At 52.0% G+C, this 24954-nt stretch overlaps 2 protein-coding genes across 2 annotated transcripts; one reads left to right on the top strand and one right to left on the bottom strand.

Moving 5' to 3' along the window:
• The first annotated feature begins 64 nt into the window (after positions 1 to 64).
• On the top strand, positions 65 to 6834 carry CNTF (ciliary neurotrophic factor). Its single transcript, XM_073348900.1, is given in 4 exon segments — positions 65 to 78; positions 2258 to 2393; positions 6074 to 6375; positions 6377 to 6834. Coding segments are annotated over 4 exon segments (618 nt in total). The 3' UTR covers positions 6543 to 6834.
• A 5136-nt stretch (positions 6835 to 11970) lies between these two features.
• LOC140913786 (macrophage-expressed gene 1 protein-like) lies at positions 11971 to 14711 on the bottom strand. The gene has a single exon (XM_073350581.1). It carries the CDS (start codon positions 14546 to 14548, stop codon positions 12386 to 12388), a length of 2163 nt encoding a protein of 720 aa, XP_073206682.1. The 5' UTR covers positions 14549 to 14711; the 3' UTR covers positions 11971 to 12385.
• Positions 14712 to 24954: the final 10243 nt, after the last annotated feature.

Raw genomic sequence — 24954 nt, 5'->3', positions numbered from 1 at the left:
TCACGTAAACTGGTTTGTGGTGACTGACTTAACATCACTCCCCACCCCTTCCTTTTAGTATTCAATGTGGGCGCTCATGTAAGCTGCACTCTCCGCAATTGGAGTTGCCTCTTCTGCGCAAGCTTAACCTTGATAGCGGGACACGGAATTGTGCAGAGGGGCTTTTGCTTTGTGCATGGGGCGTCAGCTGCCCGCTGTCACTCTGCTGCCACTCCATCTGGCATTGATGCTTCCTGAAAGCTGGCTGGGCATTCTTCAGCTCCTGGGACAGGAGGGGAGGCAGGGGACACAACCTTGATTTGCATGAAACCTGCCAATGGGGAGGGGGGTTAAACTTGATACTGCTTAGCAGCACTACCTGCAGTAGCCACCAGGTGGCAACACAGCTGTTGCATTGGCACACCCCTCTAGTCGGGGGGGGGGGGGGAAGCTGGGGAGAGGAGATGCATAAGCTGACAAACCTTTGATTGCTATAAGTCTTGTCCCACAGCAATCTCCACAGGGAGAGGGGGAGCCCAGGTAGCTACCTGAACCCAACTTGGGGAAAGGGTAATGTAAAATGTAATAATAAAGGGATACTCTGCTTTTCAACTCGTTTTCTCTTAAACTGGGTAAGACATAACCAAAATAAATGTATAAAGGAAAACACAATAAAAGTTTTGTCTTGGTGCATGCAGCTTGTCTGCAGTGGTTGTAGTGGATTATCCTGGGATCACAGGGGTAGGGCATGGTTATGTATAAGCAGTGTGGGAGCCATTAGTTTTCAGTTACATTTGAGCAGGGTAAATACCCGATTCAATTCCCAGAGGACTGCAGATAAGCAGGGATGTGGGTGGTAAGGATGGATGACACTAGTACCATGCCTGCTGGATGGGGCTTTCTCCCTTTGCATCAGGGGTTTGCATCATGGTCAAAAGTCTGGAAATCGGGTTGAGCTGTCTGCTATTTGGTGACATGAGTGTGCAGGGGCTGTCTTCTGCCTGGAAGGACACAGTCACCACTAAAAGCATTGGGGCCCTTTGAATCTCAGGAGAGAGACAAGCTTTCCAAGTGCATATCTGGGTGCAAATAAACTCCTGCAGGTGTGCAGAAACAGAGCTGCACATGCTGTCCTGGATTTGCGAGCCCTCAGCTGGGGGCTGTGGGCCTGAGCTCCCACAATGTGAGTGGTGCTCTCCAGTCTCAGCTCAAGGAGAGGGAAGCAGCCCATGGTGATAGAAAACATACCTTGCCTCTGCAATGACGGGCTCAGGAGAAGAACCTAGTGGGGAGCACTGGCCAAGATTGTAAAACCAGCCTAAAAGGGATGGCTTGGTTTTTCAAACTGCTGAGCAGCCACTAGCTCCTGTGGACTGCCATGGGAAGTTATCAGGTGCTCAGCATTTTGGAAAATCAAGTCACTTATTTAGATACCTATATTTGCAAATCTTGGTCCCTGTGTAATGGTTGTGGTCTCTGGCTGTTGATCAGACCACCTTTGCTGAACAAGAAAATTCAAGTGTGGATGCAGCATGCATGCTTATTTTCTCTTATATTCATTTATCTGGCTGTGATTTGTCGTTGCTTAACATTAGCTAGTGAAATGACTACAGGTCTGGGAAGAGGGTTATGGGCACTAGACCTGGCTCAGCGTGATAGAAAAGAGTGAGAACTTCCCAGACAGAACCAGGAGGATGCAGGAAATAACGGATCGTATCAGGCTTCGTCTCACATCTCAGTGAGGGATTATCAGGAATCCCATTTGGCAACTGTATACAACAGGGGTAGTCAATAGGACCGTGGGCCAACTCCCAATTGCCAGATGCTTTTGAACAGACTCCAGAATCTTTTTATTCACTTTTTTTATTCTTTTCTCTGGAGTTTGGACCTTGACTTTACCTTGACCAAGAAATTTGGACCTTGACAAAAAATAGACTACCCCTCATACAAGTTGTGAGGGACGGATGTAGTTGCAGATGAGTGGACTAGAGCTGTAGGGAGACGGGCTGTGGGGGAGGAAGGGTGGAGTGAGTGGGAGACTGATTCTGGGCCAGACAACTTGAAGGTGCGTGGAGGAGGGACATGGTAAGAGATGAAAAATCTGCCTTTGTCCAATGCAGATGTGTTCAGTCTCTCCCCAGGCCTCAGAGACAGAAGAGTGGGGGAGAGAGGCGCGTGAGTGACTAATGCTCTCTAGAACTGGAATGTGTGAGCTGAGCAAGGGATTTTTCTGGCTTGGCCGTGGCACAAACAGCCCTGTGTGAGCTCTGTGGCTTAGCTGCCATCTGCATCTGGGACAGCCGGCTTTGGCCGAGCAACCCCCTGTGACCCTCCAACACCACAACCTCTGCAGCCACGCCATCCTCCTGGCTGGGAAGATCCGCTCCAACGTGGCCAGACTCTTGGAGTCCTACGTGAGTCTCTTCCTCTTAGGCCGATCCGTCAGCTGCTCAAACTGCGACATCTCGCCTGGCAGCTGAGCACGGTGGCACCTTGCTCCAACACGGTCTTTAAAAGCAAAGGGAGTGGCTCTAGTTTACACCCAACCCCCAGACAGGGAGGTCATCTTCCCATACTGGATACGGATGCATGTTGGGTACAGGTTTATAACGAGCTGGGGCGCGGGGTATTCAGTCAATCAGCTCAGCCAGTGGATGGGATTTGCCAGGTGAGCAAAAGAGTCCTTGTGCAGCCTCATAGAGGTAGGGTGTAGACTGAATTCCTCCTGTGCTTTTCCCCTCTCCGTGTTGGTAGGGAGATGAGTAATCAATGTCTCTTCCACCTGTTGCAGAGAATCCAGGCTCTTCTCCTTTGTCCGACTGCACCTCTAGTGCAGGTTCTGTTCTTTTTTTATCACCCCTGAAGCAGAAACACAGCCACCTCTAAGGTAGAATGGGACTAATGCTTAAAAGCAAGCATCACGCGCACCCTTCTGGGGACTGAACTAGCGAGATAGAGATTGCTACGGCCTCATCACCACCCTCTGGATCAGGGAGAGAGGACATGGCGCATGTTTCCCTTGCGCAGAAGTTGAAGCGGTCTCCGTGGGAGGGAATGCGCATCTGTGGGCAATGTGGAAATTCAGGTGGGGTATGGGTTAAAATTCCTGCCCTTCGCCCCAAAATGCAGTGGGAGGTTTGGGGGGGGGGAGGCGAAGGACCTTGAGTTTTTCTCAACAGATGGTAGAGCTTGGGGGGGGGGAAGGTGGATGCTAATATTCAAGGTGCCTCAGGCATGGCACCTCCTTGTGGGCGCCGCTAGAGAAAGAAACAGTGCTGATGGTTCATGGAATCTGCGTCAGTCCTGAATCCGCTTTCCACCAGCACATTGGTGATCTGGGCTGGTACTATCACAGGAGCACGGGGTGCCAAGCTCTGGAAAAGCCCTGGTGTAAGTTTCCCTAATCCTCACACCTTCCTTGAATGCTCCTGACTTTTCATCAGAGAGCTTTCCAGCAGGGATTTTCTAGCCAGTTCTAGAGGGCAACTCCTGCAGAGCTCCTGCAATTCTGCTTTTCCATTGGTTTGGTGCTTGCTTAGGAGAGGAGTGACCCCCAAATTCATAGATTACACTGGAAGGGACCATCGTGATCATTTAGTCGGACTCCTGCAAAACACAGGCCAGAGGACTGCCCCGAAATCATTCCTGGAGCAGAGCTGTGAGAAAAATATCCCGTCTTGATTTAAAAACGGTCGGTGATGGAGAATCCACCACAACCCTTGGTAAATTGTTCCAGTGGTTAATTACTCTAATCAGTAAAAATGTACTCCTTATTTCCAGCCTGAATTTGTCTAGCTTCAACTTGCAGGCGTTGTTAGACCTTTCTCTGCTAGATTTAAGAGCCCATTATTTAGTATTTGTTCTCCATGTGGGTACTTAGACTGTGATCAAGTCACCCCTTAATCTTGTTTTTGTTAAGCTAAATAGATCTTGCTCCTGGAGTCTTACTCCTTGCTCACTGTAAGGCAGGTTTTCCAATCCCTTAATCATTCTCTTGGCTCCTCTTTAATCCCTCTCCAATTTATCAACATCCTTCTTGAATTGTGGGCTCTGGAACCAGACATGGTATTCCAGCAATGATTGTACCAGTGTCAAATACAGAGGTAAAATAACCCCTCTCCTCGAGAGTCCATTTGTACATCCCAGGCTTGCATTACCTCTTGTGGACACAGCGTCGCCCTGGGAGCTTCTATTCAGTTGATTATCCAGCACCACTCCACAAATTTTTTTCAGAGGCCTCTATCCTGTATGTATGGCCAGTACCGCCATGGGCAGCACCTAGGGGCTGGCTACTGTTTTCTCTGACAATAGGCCTTGAAACAGAGACTTCCAGAGCTAAACCCGTGACCTGCTACATCTTCAGCTAAAGAACCAGCCTGGGTAGGTAGAGACTGTAGCAGACCCATCTCCTCTGTGAATCAGAGACAGAGGGACACACAACACTGGCCAGTGGCTACCTCCTAGCTGTCCCATCTAAGGGCTGACTAAAGCAAACCCAGAACAGCAGAAGCTAGGCCAAGGGCAGGCTATTCTGTCCCTTCTGCTGGGTTTACTAGCAACAATTTTGCAAACTCTTGTCTCCTCCTTGCTCAGTTCTCCATTATTCAGACAATGTGGAGCAGCCAAGGCCCAGGGCAATGATGGTAGCAAGCTGGTTCATAATAAAGATTCCTCTTCGTTCACTGGCCCTACTGTGGTCTGCCTTGGTGTACGAGTGATTGGTGACTGTGCCATTGCCCAGGGTACAATTTGGACTGCTAAACAATTGTTTCCCCTCAATACTCCAGCCTGGGGTGCCTTTTACACTGTTTTGATGTGAGAGCCACCACTCCTGGTCTGTTCACACACAGCCTTTAGCATACAAAATCACCCCCAGCTGTTTTACATGATTGCTCTGGCCAGCCACTCATGAATTACATACAGGGTAACACCAGCCAATTCCTAGTGGCAGACCTTTCACCAAAAATGTACATCTTGTACAGCCCAACACCCACTGGATGATACAAGCTCATAGAAAGGTTGTAATTTCATCAAAGGACAATGATATGCACAGACCCTGCTATCTCAAGTGGATGTTCCCAAACACTTCAATCCAAACAACAATGGTTTAGATAAAACAAGTTTATTAACTAAAGAAAGAGAGAGATTTTCAGTGATTACAAGTAATGAGGCATAGAATTCAGAATTGGTTACAAAGAAAATAAAAACGTAACACCAGCTAATACCTAACAAATGGAGTGAACTTAAAAACAAAAGATTTTTCTCAGTATATGCTTACAGCAGTCTGGTTTGGCTGAAAAGCCTCCCAGCCAGGACCCTTCCCCCAGTTCAAAGATGTTTCCTTTGTCTTTCAAGCTTTGTAGCTGTCCTGAGTAGAGATGTGGGGGAGAGAGGTGATTTGTGTTGTGTGTCCTCTCCATTCTTATACCCTTCTCCCCTCTTGGAGGATTACCTCTAACTGGGGTTCAGGCAACAGGCAGTCTGTTTACATGGAAGCTCCCAGTTGTCCTATTGTCAATATGTAAAGTATGCTTACACCCTTCTTCCTGCCACAGAATGGCCATTTAACTAGGTGACTGTCCAATTGATTATGCTGACACGTGGCCGGGGTGCCAGTGTGTCTTTGTCTCTGTAGAACTGGTTTGGGCCTGCATTTCTAACTCTGGAACATATCACAGCAATGTTACACAGTAGAATCTTATAACTTTACATACAATGTTGCCACACATTTTACCTGGACAATAATGTTCAGCAGATTATGATTTTTAAATACCAGCTCACAAGGCATACTTTGTACAAAATTTATCATGGTCTTGTGAAAAGGGTGAACTTGGGGTACAGTCTGTCTCAGTGACACTGGGATTTCTCTTCTCCCTGGCATGGGTTCTGGTTATGAGGAAAGGAGTGAGTGGTTGGCGTGGTGAGGACAAGTGAGTGGGTTTGGCTGCGGGGGCTGGTGAGGTGGAGTGGGTGGTTCTGGGGTGATGGTGTGGGGAAAAGGGGAGCTGATGAGGTGGAGAAGGGAGGGGAGTGGGTGGGGCTAATAGGGGAGAGTGGAGGGCTGATCTTTCTGTTACTGAACCTCCCCCCTCAGGTGGAGAGGCAGGGGCTAGACAGGACCATCAGCCTGGACTCAGTGGAGGGTGTGCCAGGTCCGGCCATGGAGCAAGGGGGCGAGCTGACGGTGGCTGTGCGGTTGGGCGCCAACCTGCAGGCCTACCGGGCACTCCAGACATTGCTGGGTGAGGTCCTGGAAGAGCAGGGGTTTCACCTGACCCCGCTGGACATGGACTTCCACGCCTCCATCCAGTCCATCCTGCTGCAGGTGGCGGCCCTGGCCTACCAGCTGGAGGAGCTGCTGGTGCTGCTGAGTCACAGCAGGCCAGCCTGGGAGGCAGCCGGCCCCAGGCCATCGCAGCTTGTTTGAGATGAAGCTGTGGGGGCTGAAGGTGCTGCAGGAGCTGGCTCACTGGACTGTGCGGTCCGTGCGAGACCTGCGCCAGGTTGCCAAGCACAGCCAGGGCTCTGGCACTGCCCATGGGAACCAGTCCCAGAAGGAATGAGGCTGTCTGCCTCCCTGCCACTGGGGTAGATGGGGCCTCCCCATCCCCCCTCCCTTCAGCAAGCCAAGAGCTGGTTTGGCGGGGGGGGGGAGGGGTGCTCTGCCACCCAAGGGCCAAGTCTAGACTCTGGCATCCCGCTCAGCCTCCTCGACAGCGTGGCCAGCTGGGCCATAGGCGGAACCTATTCCCAAACCATCCCTGCTAGCTCTGCAAGCCAGCTGGCTCTTCGTTGGGGGGGGGGCAGGCACCAAGTGGGCACTGGCCAGTGCCAAAGGGCTAATGGGCTGCTGTGGCAAGAGGCAGGATGGCCAGGTGGGGGTGGGGGAGCTCAAATCCCTGATGTGCCTGCTCTGTCCATTCCCCCCTCCTCTTCAGATGGGAAGGTGGGATGGCTCTGGCTCTGGGGTGGCTCAGCACAGGGTGGGGAAGGGTATGTGTGTGGAGAGAGGGGGACAGGAGGTGTCTCCTGACTCCCACTTCTCACCTTAGAAGCCGATGGCCCCATTTGCTCACAGTGGGGAGGGAGCTGTGAAGTGGCTGGAGCCTGGAGCAGCTCCTCAGGGGTGGGGGCAGGGGCTGCCCTGCTGGGAAGAGGAGGCAGGGCTGCTGCAGGGATCCCCCATATGTCCCAGCTGGGATCCCCCTCTTCCCTCTCCCACTGAGCTGCCTCCCTCTCAGGGATTTCCCTACACCCCCCACAGGGGTGTTTACCCCCCCCACCCCAATTTCCCCAACACCCCCCACAGTTTTGTGAACTAGTTACATGCAGTGATTGTTTGGAAATTTGAATTAAAATTGAAACATTAATACACACTTTAAAAGCATAGAACGTGTATCATAAAATATGTGTATCTGAAAAAGTAAAATAGATTTGAAAAGTATGAACATAGACTAGCTTCTTTATACAGCTCTTGTTTTTTATGACCATGTCAGAGCATTCATTTCAGTGATGTTGGCCAACCTAATAATTTCAAATTATGATTTATAAGCAAAGTCTAAATGAGTTCTCCCTGACAGCTAGTGATGAGCTGGGGGCTGGGGGGAAAGGCTTCAGGACCAGATTGCATTTAGGGTTCTGAGGCAAAAATTGGGGATTTGTCCTGCTTTGAGCAGGGGGTTGGACTAGATGATCTCCTGAGGTCCCTTCCAACCCTGATATTCTATGATTCTATGAAGGAATGGAAGTACCGGAGAAGCCACCAAAGATGAATGCATTGCATTCAAGCAGTTCAATAAGAGTTGTGCAAAATTATAACAAGAAACCAAGAAGGATGTAGATGTCGTGCTTCATGGAAGGCTTGAGTAGCCAGCTTTAATTTGTGTGATGATTTTAAAATCTAATAAAATGGTCATGAAACATTTTTCAGTTTTTACTATGGTGCCATACAGCCCCCCTTCACCCTCACGGTCTCACCCCTCATCAGCTCTGACCCCCCCACCCTATTTCAATTCCTGGGGGAAAACACAGCTTGCCCCGCAGCTGATCCCAGCCATGGGCTCAGGCTGAGCCCTGGCACTGGGGAGGCAGGCATGAGAAGGAGACACAGCTCAGAGCACATCGGATGTAGGCGGGAGTGGAGTGAAATCTCTACTTGGGGGGGGGGAAGCAATGTCTTCCAGGGCAGTGAGAGGGAAATGGGGGGCTTCTCTGAGACAGAGGGAGAAGGGTAGAAGGCTGGGGAGGAACTTGGAGCTGTTGCAGGGCGTTCTACCCACCTCCCACATGGTTTGAGGCCAGCTGAGGCCATCACCGAGTACCCACCTAGCACCACATGTTCCCTGCCCTGAGATTACAGTTGCTCTATTTGATGGTCTTGCTACCGGGGGCTGAGCTCTTAAGGGAAGAAGGCCAGACAAGCTTCTTCATCTCACTGCCCCCCCCGACCATGGAAGTTGGGGTCTCCTCTCCCGCCCCTCCCAGCCTTGGCTGCATTTAACCAGTGTATTGGCACTTGGAGAGCTACCAGGAAGTAATGGCTCCTGCTTAACGGGGAGACGGGGGCCCAAGACTGGTGGCGCTCCTGAGCTGGGGGCCACGTGCGGCTGCAGCAGATACTCCATGAAACCCACTAGGGCCTGTGCTGTTGCTGTTGGTTTGACATGATGCCCAGATGCTATGGTGATGGACAGCAGGATAAAACCCAGAGGTGGATGCTTCAAGGGTGTGAAAGTCAAGTGAGCAGCTGACCCATTCTGCCTGACGTAGGGCAGGTGGTTGAAGATGCTATAGGAGCTGGCTCGCTGAACCGTGAGAACTGTCTGGCTAGGACCTTAAGCTCTTTCCAGACTCTGATCCCCATTTTCCAGGTGAGAAAACTGAGGCATGGCATTGGGCAAGGTCACACAAGAAGCTTGCATCAGCCACAGGAGGGGAGCTGAGATCTGCCCACCTGTCCTGCCCCTTAACCATGTGACCCACAAAACTGGACTGATTGATCTGGCTGCTTTGGGGTCAGACACTCCCACGTGGGATCTGTGAACAGGGAGGAGCAACTGCCAGGAGAGCCCTGCTGTGTTTGTTTTGGGCAACCCTCAGGGTCCCAAAGTGGGTGTAGCCCTCAGTAAATTCCATTGAGGCTCCCAGGAAGACTGTTCTCAGCCTATACCCCTCCCCCACCCCACCCCCACACACACCCTCCTGCATCTGCTCTGGAGACGGGGCAAGAGCAGCCTCCCAATGTGTAGAGAAGGCTTGAAAAGCATGTTCTGTTTCGTTTGCCCTGGTTTTCCTGACTGCCTCCTTGAACAGATGGTGAACAGTGGTAGGATCTGGCATGAAAGATCCAGATTAAGCATGAAAAGAAATGACTTTTATCCAGACTGTGGGTTGTTGTTTTAAGCATGCATTTAACTCAAGCGCTTTGCAAACAGGTGGGAGAGAAGAGCTCTGTTAAAAATAAATTCAACTGAGGGCTGAGAGCTGGAAATCCAGATCTGCGCCTTCCTTCCAGCTATCGTGCCCAACCAGATACACCACTTTGATCCTGATATTTGGAAGGTAAAACACAAGCAGAAAAATAAAGTTTGCATTGTTTCTTTATATGGAAAAACAGCCCTTTCAGGCCTTTAAATCTATGTAACTAACAAAGGGTTTTCTCTAGTTTTCATCCCTTACAATGTGCTACCAATGTGTTTTTCTACAAAGAAGTAAAAGAGACCATACCACCTTGCCACACATTCACTCGCCCACTCTCCTCCTCCTCCTCCTCCTCTCACCTTTAACCACTATCCTTCTACCATGGCTGGGTTTGTACTATGTGGTTGAACTGTTCTATGAAATATTTTGACACATGTGAGATGGTCTAGATCTGACTGGTTTTTGGCTTTTTGCTTTCGAAAAATTAGAAGGAATAATTTAATCTGTGACTGGCGATATTTTAATAATGACCCATGAAACTTGGCGCTCTGTAATTTTACAATCTCACTTCACGATCTCTGCTTCTTGTAGAGGGGATCTTGGAGTGATTTGTTTGGGCCTGTAGAATGTTTTCTTATATTTTCCTGAATGTAACAAACAGATGCAGAAAGAAATTGAACCTAAATGGCATATCATGATTTTGCTTTTTCACTCCCCAAAACATTGCTTTACCAATTTTTGTTAGAGACAGAGTACTTTTTTGTTTTTGGGGGGGTTTGTTTAGTTTTTGTGAACACATACAATATTTTAGACTTAGCAGGAGTTGAAATGTTTAGTGTAGTTTGGGGAGATCATTGCTGTCAGCTGTTTCATACTGGGGAAATAAGACATGGAATGTACCAAACAAAACTTTTGGTGGCTTGGGGAAAGGAAGGTGGGGAAAATACAGGTGGGCGGGGTTTTAATACCTCCCCTGGACCGCAGTGCTGGGCCTGCCTTAGCCCACCATGTCCCCTGTCTACACATGGGAATGCAGAATAGTCAGCCTAGAACAGTGGTTCCTAAAATTTTCCACCCTGTGCCATATTCACAGGGATCACTGCCCTGGTGGGTGCTGGGGAAAAGATGAATATTTCTGCAGTGCAACCTCTCAAAACACTTTACAAATACAAGGAGTGAATCTGCCTCACAGCCCTGCCCAAGTATCACCCCATGGTTAATGGGGAAAACTGAGACACAAAGGTTAGTGGTCAAGGGGCTGCTGAGCAACTCAGAGCTGGGACCAGAAGGAAACTTCTGCTTCCCAGCTCTCAGCACTAACCACTAGCCTGTGCAGCCTTCTGGAAAGGGTTTGGCAGGGGGCCAGGACCTGTGCTGCCTGCTTGTGGTTGGGGCCTCTGTCAGACCCTCCCTTAGCACAGGGGGCAGTAATGTAAAGGGATACATCCATATGTGTGCAGCATTTATTTGGTTAGCAAAAAACCAACCATGCATGACCCAAGGACGGGTTTGAGAGAGAGAGACAGACAGACACACACACTCTACTCTGTGGGGGAAGAGGTATAAGGGCGGGTGTATGGCAATGTAATTGGGTTTGAGCTGTCCTCCCCACCCCCAAATTACACCACAGCATCCATTTGTCCCTGCTGCCCACACACAAGAAAAAACAACCAAACATAAAAGGAAGAGAGAGAACTATAATGAAAGCCCTGAAACTGCTTGGTGGGGTGAGCCTGGAACATTAACCATTAGACTGCTGCAGTTTGGCCTCCTCAGGCTTGCTAACTTGCTCCCCACCCCCATCCCACCAGGGCCCATGTCTCCCAACATCCCCTGCTGCAAACTCCCCCCTTCCTGTTTCCCTACCAAGCCCCCATAGCTGGTTGCCACCTACCTCAAGCTGATGGCTCTTCTGTTACTGGCCGCTCATATCCCCCACCCCCTCCCTGCCTCGCCATTACCTCCTCCGGTTATCAGCAAGCAACTGAAAATCCTTCTGTTCCCCACCACCTCCCCCTCCCCCACAAAATGCAACCTCCATCACAGCCCCTAACCCCCTCCTCTCCCCAGCACTGTCCCAATCTTCCTGTAAACTGCTGACAAGTAACCCTGATCCCCCGTCCCAACCATCCCACAATTTCCCCCCAGCTGCCAAATCCGCCCAGTTTTCCTCCATCTGGAACCTCAGCATTGCTGTAAGTGTCTGCAGGCTCAGCCCTGCCCTACAGCAGAGGCTTGTGGGCAGCTGTTGTGCAGAATGGCAGCCCCAAGAGAGAGGGTGAAGTTCTGAGCTGGGGTGAAGGTCTCTGGCCAGGCTCAGAATCCCCTAGAGGCTGTTCTGGGATGGTGGGGGCGGGCGGGATCCCCACATGGCCAACGCTCACTGGTTTCATTACGCTATTTAGTACATTTATCAAGGCCCAGCTCCTGGAGGCCCAAGAGTCCCTGAGATTCTCAGCTTTCGTTTTTTAATAACGTTTCCAGCCCTGAGGGTGGCAGGGAAGTGCTCAGAACCGTGACCCCACAACGCTGGCAACCCCCAGGAAGACAAAAGAAAAACAAATCCCTCAAAACAGTATTTTAATCAATCTCATGATTTTTGAACCTGGGGATTTGGCAATCCTGGGATCCATATGTGGCCCCTTCCCCTTTAAGAGAGAGATTTTCTCACTGGTAGACACTTACTTTCCTTTGTCCCTGTTGGTGGGTGGAACAGTGCCCCCCTTCCGCTAAACATAGGAACTTCCTTCCAGTTGATAGGGGGTTCCTAGGGCTGTTCTAGACAGATGGGGCTTCTCTTAAAGATGCCGCTACCGTCCCTGGGTGCATCAGAGAGCTGCCTGAGCGCAGCCTGCAACACTAATGCATTCATGTGATTAAAAGCTACTGCTCCCCCAGCCTTGCCACGCCCCATACCCCTCACCCAGGAGGTGTGAGCCATTCACAACTCACCCCAGGGAGAGTCCTTGGCCCAGTTCCCAGGGTCTCAGGCTGAGCTAGTCCCAAGAGACATTGTGGTGGATCCGTAGGTCCCTTGCTCTTCTGCTAGATGGCTGGGGGGCTGTACCTCCTGGTACCCCCTGCTCTTGTACCTCCGGGTGCCATAGACAGCCCCCGCAATAGCCGCTGCCAGGACAAGCGTCACAGCCACTGAGATGCCAGCCACAGCGCCCCCTGTGGGCCCCGCGCTGGACTGAGCCTGGAAGAGCTGGGCCATCTCCCTTTCATCGGTGACATTGGCTGGCCGCCAGCGTCCACTGCCCTGCAGCTTCACCCAGGCCTGGCTGCCCTCTCCCAGAACCAGGATGGTCTCGGCCACGCTGACATTGCGGGACGGCCGGCGGAGGAAGGGCGGGAGCTTGATGGGAGCCAGCTGCTGGGCAAAGAGGCTCCCAGCCTGAAGGCAGTAGAGGATCTGGCAGCCGTCACTCAGATAGGCTTTGTGCTGGCTGTACCCCTGGGGGCACTTCATGGGGTAGGCAGTGTCAGAATCCTGGTAGAAGAAATCCTGGAGGAGCCCAGGGCTCTGTCCCTTCAGGGGCCCAGCCAAGGGGTTGCCGGCCTGGCAGCTGAAGAAGCCACCGAAGGGCAGGCCGAAGCGGGCGCCCATCTCGTAGTCGTCGCTCACGCACACCTTCAGCCCACCGAAGAGCGAGAGCGGGTAGAAGTAGGATGGGCAGGCATGGGCCCCGGTGAGTGGATTCTCCTCCCCGGCGCTGTACAGCCCCCCGAAGAGGAAGCCAGAGTCTTGGGCCACAGGGCCGGTGGCAGCACACCAGTAGGCTGTGAAGCGCACCGTGGTGGAGTAGTAGCGGACGCCGCACTCCTTATGGCAGCAGGAGAAGAAGAGCCAGCAGGAGTGGCACTGCTCGTGGCACTCAGCTTGGGGCTTACTGGCCGTGCGCTCCTCGCTGTGCAGCGGGATGGGTGTGAAGCCTTCTGGGCAGGAGAAGCCCCCCGTCAGTGGGTTCTGGGTGCTATATGGCTGGCACATCTCCTCCCCGTCCAGGCCCGACACCCCGCGGCATTCTTGGAAGACACCCCCGAAGGTGAAGTTGGTGCTGGCCCCCAGGCACGAGCCATCATCCACGTTGGCCTGGAAGTTGAAGTTGCTGGCGTCGGCCTTGACACAGCCTGGGTGGGTGTTGATGGCGTAATAAAGATGAATGGCCTTGTCCACCACAGCTGTCACCCTCTTGGCTGTGGGTGCCGGCAGCTCCGGCAGGGCTTCCGGGCTGATGAAGAAGGGCAGGGGCAGGCCGGCCCTACCGATGGCCACTAGGTGGTTGGGGATCCCCTCCTGCCACTTCTGGAGCGTGATGCCCGGGTAGAAGGGCATGCTGCCCCGGCTCTCGATGCGCGAGTCCACCGTGTTTTCTAGATAGCTCTTGGTCAGCTCATCCTGGACCTGCGCAGCGGCACCGATCCCCATGTTGACCTTACCGAAAAAGGAAGCGGAGGCCGAGGCGGTGATGCTCGCCTTCTCGGCTACCTTGTCCTGCAGGAAGGTCAGTTTGACCTGGTCCTCCTGGATCAGGCTGGCTCCAGCCTCCAGCCTGGTCAGGACATGGGTGCCATAGTTCAGCACCAGCAGCTCAGCGAGGTACGTGGCCGCCTGGCTGTGGTTGTTCTCCAGCTGGTTGCCGATGGCCAGGAGCTGGTGCCGGAAGCTGGGGTGGAGGGTGAAGGCCGGCTGGGCCTTCACCGAGTAGATGTGGTGCCGCACTTGCACCCGGGTGGTGACCGTCTGGTCATAGACATTGTGGGTCTTGGTCTCCTGGCACCCAGAAGAGAACTTTCCATTGAGGATGCCCAGGAAGGAGGCCTCAGCATTGATGGAGTGGGCAAAAGCGTCGGTGTAGGAGAGCCAGTCCTCGATCAGCTCGGCATTCACCTCCACCCTGCTCTCCCGGAGCGGCACCACTTCCACCTCATCCGGCAGCAGGTACTCGCCATCCTCTGTGGTGCGGCATTGCGAATAGTTGAGGCTCATCACTCGCCCCACCTCCATGTTGCGCAGGTTGTCCCAGCCCCCGCCTGGCAGCACCTCCAGCACACTTACGTTCAGGGCCCTCTTGCAAGCTTGGAAGCCGTCCTCCAAGGCGCCCACCCCAGCTGCCACCAGCAGAGCCCAGAGCCAAGGCACCATGGCTGCGCCGTCCTGTAGCCGAGCTTCCTTCAGTGGGACGCGGCCCCTGCTCCTCTTGTGTTCTCTCCTGGCTCCTCTCTCTCCCAAACGCTGGCTTGACTCTTTCCCCAGTGAGGTTCCTTTTCCAGGAAGTCTCTGATTTTTAAATGTGCACCAAAAAGAAGGAACTGTTAGACTGTCCAATGGCCTTCGTGGAGGCAAGGCCTCTGGGCATGCCCAGAGCTAAGTCACCAGAGTCATCATCTGACTTACCATCCCCACAAAAGAGGAAGAGAAACCTACCCCTGAAAAGTTCCCCAGCGAAAACACAACGATCTCTGCATCCCCAGCCCACACACTCCCCTGCCCATCCACACTCACCAGCCCTGCCACAGATGCTTTCAGAAAGTTCCCCACAGCACCATCCCCTGAAGAGCAGATGAAAATAGACTGGTGTCAGTCCTTGGAATTTCCAGCCCCCATCATAGGCCAGTCGGAACCTGCCTGTGGCTGGGACACAGAGAAAAGGGGATTCCCTGGCTGCTGCAAACTCAGCCTGCCTTGGCTTTTCCAGCTGAGGAATTTCCCTAGGCTGAGGAGGCCCCATGCCAGAGCAAAACTGAAAGAGTTGCACAGTGTGGAGCAGCCACGCCTGGAGCAGGAAGACCTAGAGCTGTGGGGCTGGGAAGCAGAGGGTGGGGAGGCATCTGGCAGCCCTTTGCTGATGTCAGCTGAGGGGGATGGGGGGGCTCCTGTAGGGCTGCAGGGGGGAGGAGGAAGATGGGAAAGTGGTGTGATGTTGCAGGCTCAGTTGTCCACTGCCTTGCTCTGACCCTACCCACTAGGGCAGTGCCCCAGATCTCTGCCCACCTTGAGCACAGTGCGCCCTGGGCTCTGCCTGTGGAGGGGTTAAGCCCCAAAGGGGGAGTGCCTGCGCCCTAAAGGGACGTGGATAGCTAGCAAAATTCTACCCTTCTCCTGCGCTGAGCATGGTAGAAGAGGAGTCCTGGGGAGCAGACCTCCTGCTCAGTAATATCTCCCATGGCTGTCCAGAGTGGGGCCCAGGCCACACACCCTTTCCTTGCTCCCCTCAGCTGCCTCTTTCTGGCAGACAATCAAGGCCTGGCCCAGAGGTCATGGGCTGTGCCTTAGTGTGAAAGAGCAGTTGGGTTTCCTTGCACATGGCTGCATGGGGCCGCGGGTGAGAGGCCCTGGGTCCGGGGCAAGAGAGGGAGTACGCGGTGCAAACAATTGCTGGGGAGGTGAGCACTGAGGGGCAGACTGGTGCACGAGCCTGACCCTAGGACAGCCATTGCCGGGGAATTTCCTGGCCTTGCTGATCTACTCCACAGCTCTAACAGTGCCTCTCAATTCTGATCCGCAGCCCCCTGCTATCCCAGCCCTGGCCTCTCCACACACACAGCTCTAACGGTGCCCCTCAATCCCAACCCACAGCTCCCTGCTAGCCCAACCTTTGGCTTCCCTTCCCCAGCTCTGCTGGTGCCCCTCAATAGTCCAGTGAGAGAGCCCTAAAATAATCAATATGGTAACTCCTGTGTGGGCTTCCAACCTGCTGTTTTCAGTAAAGTCTCAAGCTAAAAACACAGTGTATTTTCCACAGCGACCTGTGACTGGAACAGACATGGGGTCACATCCTGCAAACCTCCCCCATCTCCAGTCCTGGGGGCTGGAGGTGGCTTAGCAGAGACACCAGAGGGTGGTATGTTAGGGGGCTTATTCCTTCACCCTCTCACTTTCCTGGTTCTTCTCACATGAACAGAGAACAACAATACCCAAAGTCCAAAGGTGCAAACAATTCAATGTTTATTGGGGTGAACTTCCAGCAAGTATGAATCCAGTTTCCTTCCTTAGTGTCCCCCTTCCCAGCTCTGACACCACAGAGCCTTACCTGTGGCCCTCTTCCCATTCCCACCACCTTAGCAAAACGTAATTCCAATTCCCCCCCTTACTTCCTGATTGACTGCAGACTATACAGTAAAACGTTGAGTTCTGCTTAGCTATACCTTAACCAATCATTTTCCTGAAATTTAACTCACCAATCCTAACATATTGTAACATGATTATCTAACCAATTATATCCCACCACCTTAATTGGTTTACACCCAACAAAATTAATTATACAGCAGACAGAAACAATCACAGAACCAGGCAGAGATTATTCAGACAAACAATAGAGAAATGAAAAGGAGGAGAACTTGTGGCACCTTAAAGACTAACAAATTTATTTGAGCATAAGCTTCTGTGGGCTAAAGAAGTGGGGACTACAGTGGTAGAACAACAAAGAAATAAGGATTTCACAGCTTAGCTATCGATAAGTAAGTTCTTGCCAGCAGGATGCTATCAAACTAAGTTTTCTTTAAATCTTTTAGGCTCTCCCCTTTCTCTGAAGGTGATAAATCGAATCACCTTTCTAACAGCCCCAGATTGCCTTATTTCCATGTGACTAGTTTGAAATGTGAGGATGTGACCATAAATTTCCCAGCTTATGGCTGCCCCTGCTGCTTAGCCAAAGGCCTTAGTTTAATGTAAGCAGAGACAGGGTGGGCTCCACCCTGACATCTGGTGGTGAGGTGTGGCAAGTTGTGGAAAAGAACTTCAGGGGCTGATCTCATTTGCATAGGCACACCCACCCTGCCTAGAATGAGGCCATAACTGCCCAAATCGTCACTTTGGCTGCTGTGGGATCCCCAGTGTCTCTGTTATTGGGGCGGGAAGAATAAATTGTTAGTACCCTGATTATGGGAACTGTGCTTGGAACTGTACTTGGCCTTTTTGTTATGATGGAGGACTCACCATCAACTGAGTAGCACTCACTAGGCAAGGGACATGGGTTCCAAAACTCTGTGAATTGAGAGAGACTTGAGACAGGTATTAGTGCCTGGTGGTGTAGGCCCCTTTTGTGAGGGCCTGAAGCACCAATTGCACCTCTGTCTCTCTCCACTGTGGAATGTCAGAGCTAATTTTGGGTCTATTAAGAGTTTTGTTACAGGTATTGTGCTGAATTCACTTCAGCCTTATAGTGCACCAGCACTAAGGCTCCCACTACTATGAGCTGAAATCACTGAGAGCTGAAATCACTGAGCACTGTGTCAAGTAGGGGGGAGCCGGAAGTTCTAGTGTGCAGTGGAGCCGGTCGTGAGACAGCAGTGTGTTTGTGAGACGGCGAGCTGAGCGGAGCCGGTCGTGAGACAGCGGTGTGTTCGTGAGACGGCGAGCTGAGCGGAGCCGGTCGTGAGACAGCGGTGTGTTCGTGAGACGGCGAGCTGTCTGGAGCCGGTCGTGAGACAGCGGTGTGTTCGTGAGACAGCGAGCTGAGCGGAGCCGGTCGTGAGACGGTGAGCTGTGCAGAGCGGAGCCGGTCGTGGTGGAGCGGAGCAGAGCCCTGTGGGGCAGTCAGCTTCAGGACACGTAAGGTGCCCCTTACCTCTTTCCCCCACACCCAGGCACATTTTAGCCAGATTGGGGAGTAACACTCTGCAGGTGAACTTTTGAACTCCGGGGCTGGACTTTTTTTGGACTTTGGGCGATTAGTGGATTGCTGGACTCAAGAGACGTTTGGGTTCTGGGACTCAAGAGCCTGAGGGAAAGGATGTGGCCCAAATTTTCTGGGGTGGGTCAGTGTTCATGGTTTGGTTAATGAACACTAGTTGTGGTGTTTCCCCAATTTAATGCTGATGTTGTTTGCCTCATGTTATTAAAGATTCTCTACTACACCAAGACTCTGTGCTTGCGAGAGGGGAAGTATTGCCTCCTTGAGGCGCCCAGGGGGTGTGTAAGATTTTCCCAGGTCACTGGGTGGGGACTCGAGCCAGTTTTGCATTTGCTTTAATGAGAGGGAACCCCTGTGTATTGAACCCGGCCCTTGCTGCTATCAACTTGGCCTGGCAGAAGGGTTACATTAAGAACAGAGCCTCAGACTGTCACAGTGAGAAAAGGTCCTTACACAGGCAGACAGTGATTTTAATTCTTGTTTTGTACCTCTATAACTAGCTAAGTGATAAGAATACACCTAAATTCTTAAAGTATAGGCCTTTCTAGACAGGCCTGAATAGCTATATCCTAACATGGTAGCGTAGCCTTGTTCTTACACTTTGTCACCACTGGTCTGGCTCCTGCTGCCGATAGAGTCTCATTGGCTGGAACTGAAAAAAGTCGAGGAAAGATTGTGAGTGCAGCACTGAGTCCTGAGAGGGAAAAGTCCTTCTGAGAGCCTCGTGTCAGCAACATCCTCTGCAGGCTGAGTGGCTTTGTGGATAAGATGTGGCCCAGCTGTGGTACAAGAATTGTCCAAACTCTGATGAGCAACTATGGTGTGTCTGAGCCACATCACTGGACCCGACCCTGCTCAGCTTTGGTTAAAAAACATTTGAAGGTGAAAGGGGGTTTATCTGGAGATTTATGTGTGCGCATGCATAGGTGTGAAGCGGGGGGATCTAAAATGAAGCTTCCAACAGAAAAGTAAAACTGGGGACCAGATCCTCAGCTGGTGTAATTCAACATAGTTCCACTGCAGCTCAGCTGCAATGAATCCAACAGACTTCACTGATTGACTCCAGCTGGGATCTGGCCCATGGACTCCAATGGAGCTATGGCCGATTGATACCAGCTGGAGATCTCTTTTATGACTGTGCAATTGCTCCCCCAGAACAACAACAGTTTTGTTTTAGGGTGGCAGGTGAAAGCATCCCAGTGCAGCCAGAGCCTGAATGTGGCCGAGGGTCGGTCAGGCTGGGAAGGTGGCATCGTTAACTCAGATCTGCTCTAAGGCTTACCCCACAGGAAATTGCTCACCCTCCCTCCTGTCCGGTGGCCTCACTCATTCTCTCCAGCACAGCCCCTGACCTTCTTGCTACATTTCAAGGGCTTCCCATGGCCCACTGAACAACCAGGCTATTGTCTGTGATGCAGCTGGATGAAAACAATCTCCCCTGGCTTTGATTCAGAGACATGTGCGTGTGTGAATTGCTGGTCTGCAAAGAGGGTGGTCCCCAGAGCAGAGAGCACATCAGCCACCCGCCATGGCTTTTCTGCACAGTCTAGATCATAGACCTCTCGCCTTCAGTGAGGAAGGATGGAGCGGGGAGGGTTGGTGAGGAGTTCCCCACAAAGCCACTTATGCAGCTGTGAAAGGTGCTCCCTGCTTTGGCTGCTGTTGTCAGATGGTGTGCATGTGTGCTCTCTCCGTATGCTGTACCAACCCCACAGAGAGCGGGCTTAGCAGTCCTCAGTAGTACTACCCAGAAAAACCACAGACTCCGTTCGGTGGCGAAGGCACTTGGCTGGGTTTATTGCCAATGAAGCGTGCTACATGTATGCCCCGTACAATGGACTCAGCTCAGTCAGCAGCGGGACTGTCTGCTGCCCCCTAAGCCAGACAAAGGTGCTCCCCTGTGATTTCTCTTTTATACATTGAGACAAACAAATTATGTATTACACTCCTGGCATGTTACCAACCCTATCCAGTGCCTGGTACTTCTTGGGAGTGCCTGTATTTTAGTAATGCTCACCATGCCTTTGCCAAGTTCATGTAATGGACAGCAAACTTGTAAGCAAGAGTCTGCTTGATGACAGGGCCTGACTTCTGCTCATGTAAGCAGAGTCAGGATGAGCTCCACCCTGACATCTGGTGGTGAGGTGTGGCAAGTTGTGGAAAAGAACTTCAGGGGCCGATCTCATTTGCATAGGCACACCCACCACGCCTAGAATGAGACCATAGCTGCCCAAATGGTCACTTTGGCTGTTGTGGGATCCCCAGTGTCTCTGTTATTGGGGAGGGAAGAATAAATTGTTATTACCCTGATTATGGGAACTGTGCTTGGAACTGCATGTGGCCTTTTGTTATGATGGAGGGATTCACCATCAACTAAGTAGCACTCGCTAGGCAAGGGTCATGGGTTCCAAAACTGTGTGAATGGAGAGAGGCTGGGGATAAGTATTAATACTTGGTGGCATGGGCCCCTTGGTGGGGGCCTTACATGCTAATTGCACTTCCTCCTCTCTCCACTGTGGAACATCAGAGCTAATTTTGATTTCGTTAGAAGTCTAGTTATAGGCTGCTGAGCTCACTTTGGGCTGACAGTGCACCAGCACTGGGGCTCCCCTATTATAAGCTGAATTCACCTAAGAGCTGAAATCACTGAGTGTTGTGTTAAGTAGTGGGGGAGCCTGAAGATATATTGTGGAGCAGTTCGATGCGGCGCAGTGTGTGGATGGCAGGAGCTGCTTGTGGGCTGTGGAGCTGAGTGAAGGAGTTCGTGGGGCGGCTGGCGGAGCGGAGCGCAGCTGAGCGAAGGAGTTTGTGGGGCGGCTGGCGGAGTGGAGCGCCGCTATGGGGCGGTCAGCTTCAGATCACGTAAGGTGCCTCTTACCCCTGTCCCATTTCCACCCAGGTTGGGAGGTAAAGCTCTGCAGATAAACTTTTGAACTCTGGGGCTGCCCTGACCAGGGACAGAGACTTTTGGGGCATTGGACTTTTGGGACTTTGGGTGATTTGGGGTTGCTGGACTCAAGAACCAAAGGGAAAAGGGCATGCCCCAATTTGCCTGGGGTGGGTTTTTTTTGCTCATGGGTTGTGTTATGAATCCGGTTGGTGGTGTTTCCCTAACATAATGCCATATTGTTTCTCTCTGTTATTAAAAGACTTTTGCTACACTCAGACTATGTGCTTGCGAGAGGGGAAGTATTGCCTCTTGGAGGCGCCCAGCGGGGGTGGTATATATTTGTCCCAGGTCACTGGGTGGGAGCTCGAGCCGGTTTGCATTGTGTTATTGGAATGGAACCCCTAGATATTGAACCCGGCCCTTGTTGCTGCCAACTCTGACGGGCAGAAGGGTTACACTCATAGCCTGGCTTTTGCTGACTTTGGTTCAGATCTCAGGTCTTGCACTAGGCCCGGTGCTCCAGTCTCTCTCTCTCTCTACTACAGCTGGAGGGTGTGGAATTTCCTTGGGAGGCCCTGGTGTGACCCCCGTGATCCCTTGTGGACCAAACAGACTTGGAACCTGTGTTATTGGGCACTGTGCCTTTAAGGACTGAGCTTCTCAGACAGAAAACCTGGGTAGGGTGCTGGGAAGCTTTTCTTACACAGCCAGCTGGAACGGGACACAGCGGGAAGCAGAGCTCTGGCAAGCCCCTTAAGCACTGAGGCCCAGATCCTCAAAGGTATTTAGGTGCTTAACTCCCACTGATTTCAGCAGGAGTTAGGGGCCTAAATTCCATTGAGGATCTGCACCTAAGTGTTCACTGAACACCACAGAACTGGCCCCTGAGCCTTCCCAGGGTCTCCCAGCACCCATTGCTCCTGGTCCCGCCCTCAGGTTCTCCCAGCAGCGGGCAGGGCTAGGTTATTTAATCAAGGTTCCTAGTCCCTTTGCGGTGGTGGTTGAGTTAGTTCCATTTCCTGATCTGACAGTTTCCCCTTTCCCAGGATGCGTGGGGGCCTCCGCATACCTATCAGAGCCCAGGGTAACATCCTAACCCCACTTTTCACCCCCGAGGCTGCTCCCCATCTTTGTCAGAGCTCCAGGGGTGTACTGTCTCTACACACAAATCCCATTGCTCTAGGGCTTCCCCATTTCAGAGGGAGCCTTTGTCCAGGTTTCACCCTGCTCCCCAGTTCACTGAGTTATTTATACTGGTTTGTTATCACATTGTCAATTGTGAGTGCTGGGGTTGCACGTAGTGGCTTGTGAAGGTCACTCACTTGTTCTTGGGCCACTGGTGTCTGTCATCACACATCACCGGTGTGGTGCTCTGATCTGTTCAATGATGGTAACAGTCAGCTGCATGTGTGTGTTCCCTCTGTGTGCTGCCCCGGCTCTGCAGATAGCTGACACAGCAGACCCCGAGAGAACCCCCAATTATCACAGACTCTGATAAGGTATGAAGGCACCCGGCCAGGTGTATTGTCAAACAAAGCACAGTAATAGTTTCCCGCAGACTCTACAGGGCACATAGGAGCTGACTCTGTGGGTGCGCTGCACCCACTGGCAGCTCCCCGCCCCACCCCTCCCCAGCTCACCTCCGCCTCCTCCTCTGAGTGCGCCTTCCCCGCTTCTCCTCCCAGCACTTGCTGCCGCGAAACGGTGTAACAAGCTGTGGGAGGAGCAGGAACGTGGCATGCTCAGGGGAGGAGGCGGGGCCGGGGCGGGGATTTGGGGAAGGAGTCCAGTGGGGCAGGGAAGGGGCGGAGTTGGGGTGGAGATTTGGGGAAAGGGTTGGAATGGGGGCAGGGAAGGGGTGGAGTCAGGGCAGGGCCAGGGGCAGGGGGCGTGAGCACCCACTGGCGCCAGGAGAAGTTGGCGCCTATGACAGGACATACTACGAATATGTGCCCCCTGACAATGGACCGGCTCAGCCAGGGGCAGAATTCTCCATTGCCCCCTAGGCCAGACAAAGACAACCCTTCAGGGGTACGCTTTTATACACAGGTACAAACAAGTTACACATCACTCCCGACGTATAGAGGTGCAACCCCTCTACATGTTGGAGTGCCGCCTCTCACCTTGTACATGTTGGTTCAAACGAAACAACTCTATCCATCATATTACCCTCCTGCCCCTGTCTTTAGGATGGGTCAGCATGTTCCTTGCTATCTATGTGGAATGTGCTAGTACCGGAATGTTCTGGTACCATCCTGGCACATGTGTATATTACTAGTGCTTAGTACCTTTTAGGTATGTGTATATTTGCAACATCAGCCGCCTTCTTGCCAGCTTCTGCCTCTGGCTCACAGCTTAACTTTGCTTTATGTTAGCAAAGTCTTGACCGTTATTTTAGTTCAGGCCTTAGGTCTCATTCCAGGCCTCTGATACAAGAGTTTGTGTTTCAGGGCCTCATCTTACCACAACTGGTATGTTATTGTAGGGTTTTTCATGAGCACTGGGGCTGTAGACACTGGTTGGTTAGTAGTACAGGTTCATCTAGATAGGAGTACTGGGGCCCTGCACACTGGTATGTTATTGTAGGATCTCTCTTTGGTGCTGGGGCTGAAAACGCTGGTTTGTTTTTTGTTGGATGTCTGTTCAGCACTGGGGCTGTAAACACTGATTTGTTATTGTAGGGTCTCTCTCTTTGGCACTGGGGCTGAAAACACTGGGTGTGGGGGTGGGGTTGGGTTGCTGGAACCAATTTTTTTATACCAGAGAGCATTTAAACATCTGTTTTGAAAGAGGGATCAGATCACAAAGGCGGAATCACAGCCAGTGAGCAGATCTGGGGATCTAGGGTAGGCCACACAGACTGAGCCACCCATCCTTAACTCTATGCCCGAGGGGACCTCTACGGGCTGGTTCTGGGTCTGTGCAGCCTGCTCACAAGTAGTCATCTCTCTCTATCAGCTGGATCTCACCAGGTCTGCAATTTTCCCAGTCCCCCTTCTCCTTCCTGCTGTATTGCCCCTCATTTCTCTCTGATCTGAACCCCTGCCCCACTGGCCCTTCTACATTCTGACCTATTGCCCTCCATCATGCACAGCACTGGGGCTGTTCTCTCCAGAGTGGTGAGGGCTCAGCATCCACATAGCCAGATCAGCCCCACGACCCCAGCCAGGCCAGGTGTTGTGGGGTCACAGGGAGCCTGGCACATGCTTCCACTAGTGCCAGTTGCACAGGGGATGATCCTGCACCCTTTGCCATCTTGCTGTCCATGGAGCTCAGGAGGGAATGCACTTGCAGCTGCTGTAGTTGGGTGCAGTGAAGTCCCTCCACATCCCAGCTGATAGCTTCATTGCATGGAGTCGCCTTCAAACCCTATGTCCTATGGTGGTGGCTGCGGCATAGGACATATCTCAGGCTTCTGCTGCCAGTGAAGCTCCTGATCCCATCCACTTAGAATCATAGAATCATAGAATTTCAGGGTTGGAAGGGACCTCAGGAGGTCATCTAGTCCAACCCCCTGCACAAAGCAGGACCAATCCCCAACTAAATCATCCCAGCCAGGGCTTTATCAAGCCTGACCTTAAAAACTTCTAAGGAAGGAGATTTCACCACCTCCCTAGATAACGCATTCCAGTGTTTCACCACCCTCCTAGTGAAAAAGTTTTTCCTAATATCCAACCTAAACCTCCCCCACTGAAACTTGAGACCATTACTCCTTGTTCTGTCATCTGCTACCACTGAGAACAGTCTAGATCCATCCTCTTTGGAACCCCCTTTCAGGTAGTTGAAAGCAGCTATCAAATCCCCCCTCATTCTTCTCTTCCGCAGACTAAACAATCCCAGTTCCCTCAGCCTCTCCTCATAACTCATGTGTTCCAGTCCCCGAATCATTTTTGTTGCCCTCCGCTGGACATTTTCCAATTTTTCCACATCCTTCTTGTAGTGTGGGGCCCAAAACTGGACACAGTACTCCAAATGAGGCCTCACCAATGTCGAATAGAGGGGAACGATCACATCCCTCAATCTGCT

Source organism: Lepidochelys kempii, chromosome 6, assembly GCF_965140265.1.
Source record: "Lepidochelys kempii isolate rLepKem1 chromosome 6, rLepKem1.hap2, whole genome shotgun sequence".
Lineage (NCBI taxonomy): Eukaryota > Metazoa > Chordata > Testudines > Cheloniidae > Lepidochelys > Lepidochelys kempii.
This window is presented reverse-complemented; position numbering and strand designations above follow the sequence as displayed.

What these genes read in the sequence shown, in the direction of transcription:
- LOC140913786 (XM_073350581.1), bottom strand. Translation starts at nt 14,548, where the DNA reads ATGGTGCCTTGGCTCTGGGCTCTGCTGGTGGCAGCTGGGGTGGGCGCC.